This window comes from Bos indicus, chromosome 4, assembly GCF_029378745.1.
Source record: "Bos indicus isolate NIAB-ARS_2022 breed Sahiwal x Tharparkar chromosome 4, NIAB-ARS_B.indTharparkar_mat_pri_1.0, whole genome shotgun sequence".
Lineage (NCBI taxonomy): Eukaryota > Metazoa > Chordata > Mammalia > Artiodactyla > Bovidae > Bos > Bos indicus.
The window spans coordinates 115,474,715-115,480,753 of record NC_091763.1 but is presented as its reverse complement, the minus strand read 5'-3'; the positions used below and the strand labels follow the sequence as shown (position 1 = coordinate 115,480,753).

General features: G+C 47.4%; 1 protein-coding gene across 3 annotated transcripts in view; it reads right to left on the bottom strand.

Annotated features, from left to right (window-relative positions):
* Positions 1 to 535: 535 nt before the first annotated feature.
* The window catches only part of ACTR3B (actin related protein 3B), a 93,250-nt gene continuing 87,746 nt past the window's right edge, over positions 536 to 6,039 (bottom strand). For 2 of the 3 annotated variants that reach the window (XM_070788455.1, XM_070788458.1), the window contains one exon: positions 536 to 2,694. In XM_070788455.1, coding sequence (XP_070644556.1) covers positions 2,680 to 2,694 — 15 coding nt within the window. In that variant the 3' untranslated portion in view covers positions 536 to 2,679. The remainder of the gene's footprint in view (positions 2,695 to 6,039) is intronic. The other variant, XR_011566383.1, reaches the window with a different exon arrangement.

Sequence of the window (6,039 nt, the reverse complement as noted above, 5' to 3'; positions counted from 1 at the left end):
TGTGTGGTTTAGACGCTAAGTCATGTCTGACTCTTCAACCCTGTGGACTGTAGCCCACCAGGCTCCTCTGTCCATGGGATTTCCCAGGCAAGAATACTGGAGTGGGTTGCCATTTCCTTCTCCAGGGGATCTTCTCGGCCCAGAAATCAAACCCAGGTCTCCTGCGTTGCAGGCAGATTCTTTACCATCTGAGCCCCCTGGGAAGCTCAGCAACCCAGTCAATGGCTAGGACTCCATCAATAACAGCTTCTCTGATCTCTTCCCTCACTCCCAACTTAGGACCAACTGCGGAAAGCCTGATACACTCCCCTAACAAGTCACATAGGAAGTCAGCTGCCCCAGGTCCCCCGCACTCACAGCCTCCACCCCAGAGCCCCCTTCCCCACAACAGAGCTGCCCCACCAAGCACACAGAACGGTGGCGACCCCCAAGCTCCCACAGCTCTGAGTAATCAGCCTCTTACTTACTTGGGTCTTCATTTATTTCCACATAACAAAGTTTTGTCTTCTGTACTACCAATTATTTTTCCCCAAACTAAAAGGAAAGCAGTTTCCATCTTTATTTTTCCTTTTACTTTTTCCAGAAGTAAAACTACATTCTCACAAAGAAAAACAGCCAGAGCGCAGGGCTGGGGTACAATCAGAGACACACCCCCACCCTCCCACCCCTCCCCCGTCATATAACAGGAAGCGCCTATGTAATGGAGAACTGATCACGCTCTCCAAAGTCCTGAACCAAGAAAACATCCACAAGTAAATGACCTTTAGAAACTCCTTGCACTAACCACAAATGCGATGCCCACTACAACTGTTAAATTGAAAAAAAAAAAAAAGATTATTATCCTCTTTAAGAATATCCACCTCTCCCCACCCAAAAAAAAAAGAATATTCTCCAAAGCACACAACTGTGACTCGAGATTAAAATAAGGAAAATGGGACTCCCCTGGTGGTCCAGCAGTTAAGAATCCGCCCGCCAATGCAGGGAACATGGATTCGATCCCGGTCCGGGAACGAAGATCCCACGTGCCTTGGGGAAACTAAGCCCCACAGCTACTGGAGCCTGCACACCCTGGAGCCCACGCTCCCCCAAAAAAGAAGCACCCCAGTGAGAAGCCCCGGCAGTGCAGCTAGAGAGTCGCCCCTTCTCTGGGCAACTAGAGAAAGCCCACAAGCAGCAAGGAAGACCCAGGAGCCAAAAGTCAATTAAAATTTTTAAATAAACAAAAAATAAAACTGGTGATTCCTCACACGAGAACCAAAGACGAGTGAGCATCACACCGCTCATATTTTTAATCATACTCTTAAAAGGAGTTTGTTTTCCCTAAAAACCAGAAACTGATGTCACAGTGAGCACCATACTGTCGGTCCCCAGCATGTTAGCATGGCAGGAACCACTAACATCTCTAGGTCCTTGCCCTCCAGGAGTTTTGCTCATATTTGAAAGCAAATGCCAATAAATAGAAATCATGTCCTCACAGGAAAACCGCACAAACGCAGCCTGAAGCGGGTAACACCCTGAACATGTGCGTCCTCTCAGATAAGAGCATGAGAAATGAAAACCCACAGGAAGGAATGCCAAACAGCCCATTCTGTGAGTTACAGTCTTTCTGCAAAATACCCTCTGTGACTTCCATTTTCCTTAATTTTTTTAATCACCAATGACCATCAGAAGCACAATTTTCATTTCTCTTCAGTTCATAGTAAAAAAAAAAAAAAAAAAAAAACCATAATGATTCCAAAGTAAAAAAAAAATCCTTTTCAGAAACCTCAATTTCTCTCACCAAGTCTACCAAGAGCAAGATGAGAGATGGCTCTCCATGGACAACGCCCTCTGAACACAGCTCTCCCCGGGGGATCCCAGTAGGAGGGCTCCCCTGACTCTGTCCTCTGGACCAGTGGCGCTCAGAGGCGTTCCTATTTCAGGGATAGACACTGAACAGAACGCAGCAAACAGTATCCTGCTTAGAAGGATCCCAGCATGTTAAATGCTCTCATCTGGGTCGGGAAGACCCCCTGGAGAAGGGAACAGCTACCCACTCCAGTATTCTGGCCTGGAGAATCCCATGGACTGTATAGTCCATGGGGTCACAAAGAGTCGGACATGACTGAGCGACTTTCACGCTTCCGTTGAGTAAAAACGCATGCTTGGGTTTTTTGGGTTTTGCTTTGTCTGTGCTGGGTCTTTGCTGCTGCACACGGGCTTTCTCTGGTTGCTGCAAGCGGGCGCGACTCTTCATGGTGGTGTATGGGCTTCTCACTGCAGTGGCCTCTCTTGCTGCAGAGCACAGCCTGGTGGTCGTGGTCTACTGGCTTAGTTTCCCCGCGGCATGTGGGATCTTCCCAGACCAGGGATTGAACCCACGGCCCCTGCACTGGCCAGCATGTTCTTAACCACTGGACCATGAGGGAAGTCCAAAATATGCCTTCTAGAAAGAAAGAAGGAAGGAAAGAAAAGAAAAAAGGAACATGCCTTCTCTAACACAAGGATTCCTAAATATACTTGAGCTTGGAACTTGGTTTTCATCTCTCTGTTATAACAAGCACCTCCAGAAGCCACAGGTCACTTACGAAAAGTCCTGAGTAGCTTCTGTTGGTCTCCACGGGGTCTCTGGTTCGAGTCCTGTGCAATCCAGTAAGGCCAATGCTGTGCGGTGGACGCAGGCAGGAATTTTGATCACATCTATCTCTTCTCATCCTGTGTTAACAAGAGGATCTTGTGGTGAGGAGGGTGGGGAGAGATGAGCTGGTTGGTGTACAGGTCTGTCACTCTGTCGTCCCCACAAATCCATCTCTGATGCTGGGGACAGAACTCCAAGTCCACTGACCATTCTATTCATGCTGGCAACAAGCCTTCCCCGGGTAAGGAACTGAATAGGTATAATTCCAGTACGTACAGCCCAAAGCTTCCTACAGCAATGCACTGGAGTGGTAGAGCTTAAGATTTAAGAAAAAATACATATGCTCAAAAATGTACATCTCTTTGTGTGAGTGTGTCAATGGTATTTTTGTTGGAGTACAATTGCTTTACAATGCTGTGTTCTTTTCTGCTGTACGATGACGCGAATCAGCCATATGCATACACGTGTATTCCCTCCCTCTGGGACCTCCCTCCCACCCACCACCCATCCAACACCTCGAGATCATCCCAGACCACCAAGCTGAGCTCCCTGTGCTTTATAGCAGCTTCCCACTCAGTTCAGTAGCTCAGTCGTGTCCGACTCTTTGCGACCCCATGGATTGCAGCACACCAGGCTTCCCTGTCCATCACCAACTCCCAAAGCTTACTCAAACTCATGTCCATCGAGTCGGTGATGCCATCCAACCATCTCATCCTCTGTCATCCCCTTCTCCCACCAGCTATCTATAAACAAAACTCTGAAAAACTATCCCAGGGTGTGGTTATTAAGTCCTATGGACATCATGATTCCATTTTCATGTAGATAACCTCCTAACGTGACACTGTGAAACAGGGCACCTACTTTCCTATGTCATGAATGTAACAACCTCTCAGGGCACTGATACAACTAACTTAGTAGATGTGTTACTATCAGAGGCTTAGGAATCACTGCCCAATCACAGAGGACACTCCCTCTTGGAAAGGTCACTGCTTATAACAGCTCAGCACAAGGGCCATCAGCTCTTTAAAAGTTACTCAACTGTAAATCAACCCAGACGTGAAGGGCGTGTTACCAGAAACTTCATAATACTATTCATCTTTGCAGCAGGGACATTTAAGTTACATTTACTATTGTAATAGCATTCTTAAACTGTAATTCAGAGCTCTGTAATGATATCAGGCAATAATGTTCTGATTACCTATAAAGTTTAATTTATCATAGACATGAGAGCTAATGGATAAATGTTAAAACATACTGATTCAGCTCAAGAAAATGACTGCACAATCAAAATGCAAGTTCAGTACACTATCCTTATTAAGAGGAGACATGTCAGTGGAAAACACCAGTCGTTTGTACCTTTATAGCTCACAAACTTACTTCTCTTGATAGTTTATGTTTAATGACTAGTTAGAGCACCTAATCTATACTGTGTTGTATCATAAATCTTTCTGTAAGAGCTCTCAAATACCACTGACTGTGGACAAATCATAGAAGCTCTTTTTCTGCAAAAGAAAGAAAGCACAGGGCTAAGAAGAGTGAAGAACACCTGTTATTTTTTTAATTGGAGGATAATTGCTCTACAATGCTGTGTTAGTTTCTGCTGTAGGACAACGTGAATCAGCTGTAGGAGTACACATATCCCCTCCCTCCTTGAGCCTCCCTCCACGCCCTCATCCCACCCTGGAGGTCACCCCAGAGCGTGGAGCTGACTGTGCTGGACCGCAGCTTCCTGCTGTTTTCCACATGGTAGTCTGTACGCGTCAACGCTGCTCTCTCAATCCATCCTCCCCTCCCCCTCGAGGTCCACACATCTGTTCTCTACGTCTGTGTCTCTATCGCTGCCTTGGAAATAGGTTCATCTGCACCATTTTTCTATTAATAGAATAGAAAACACATCCCATATACGTGCATTAATATACAATACCTGTGAAAAACATCTACCACGTTTTAATTCAGCAGAACATTTTTAAACGTTTTTAATTTTAAGTGTAAATTTTAAATTTTCAGTTTTAAAACTGAAAACTGGGCTTCCCTGGTGGCTAAGTGGCAAGGAATCGGCCTGCCAATGCAGGAGACGTGGGTTCGATCCCTGACCCGGGAAGATCCCACATGCTGCGGAGCAATTAAGCCCGCATGCCACAACCACTGAGCCTGAGCTGCAGAGCCCAGGAGCTGCAACTGCTAGAGCCCGAGCGCCCTGGAGTCCATGCTCTGCAACAAGAGAAGCCACCGCAGTGAGAGGCCCCTGCACCTCGACTAGAGAGGAGACCCTGCTCTCCACTAGAGAAAAGCCTGCACAGCAATGAGGACCCTGCACGGCCAGAATAAAGAAATAGATAAGTATCTTTTAAAAGACTGAAAACTAACTGCATCCTCACAGCCATGCGGCCTACTTCCCTAGATCACAAAGAGTCTGTCCCCCACCCTCATCTGACAGCTCTGATCCCCTCCACCCGCTGGTCTACAGGGTGGGGCACAAACATCCTGCAGCTCTTCGCAGGCGGCCCCTGCCAGACTCTGGTCTCATGAGTCAGCTTTCCCAAGAGAAGACTCCTGAGCAGTCCTCAGGTCTGGCCGACCCCCTCTTTTCTTCCTCATCTGCTCAGTCTCCAGAGAAAAGCTACAGGCCTCGGCTAAAACTTCCAGGCATGCCTGGCCAATCTGATCACCGGGTCTTCTGTTTACAGTCTTGTGACGTGTAAACAGAGGGGTTTGCTCTGGAGAGAAAGACCAAACTCCTGCACCCAGCCCCACTTTGAGTGCCCTTACTCCATCCACACCAGGTTTGTATGCCTTGAAAGTGAAAACCGCTCAGTCATGTCCAACTCTTTGTGATGCCATGGGCTATTCTCCAGGCCACAATACTGGAGTGGGTAGCCTTTCCCTTCTCCAGGGTATCTCCCCAACCCAGGGATCAAACCCTGGTCTCCAGCATTGCAGGCAGATTCTTTGTCAGCTGAGCCACCAGGGAAGCCCAAGAACACTGGAGTGGAAGATGGCGGAGGAATAGGACGGGGAGACCATTTTCTCTCCCACAAATTCATCAAAAGAACATTTAAACGCTGAGTAAATTCCACAAAACAACTTCTGAATGCCAGCAGAGGACATCAGGCACCCAGAAAAGCAGCCCATTGTCTTCGAAAGGAGGTAGGAAAAACATAAAAGACAAAAAAGGAGACAAAAGAGGGAGGGACGGAGCTCCATCCAGGGAAGGGAGTCTTAAAAAGAGAGTTTCCAAACACCAGGAAACACTCTCACTGCTGAGTCTGTGCCGAGCCTTGGAAGCACAGAGGGCAACATAACAGGGAGGAAAAATAAATAAACAATTAAAACCCACAGATTACAAGCCCAACAGTAACTCCCCCAGCGGAGAAGCAGCACAGACGCCTGCACCCGCCACTAGCAAGCGGGGGCTGGGCAGG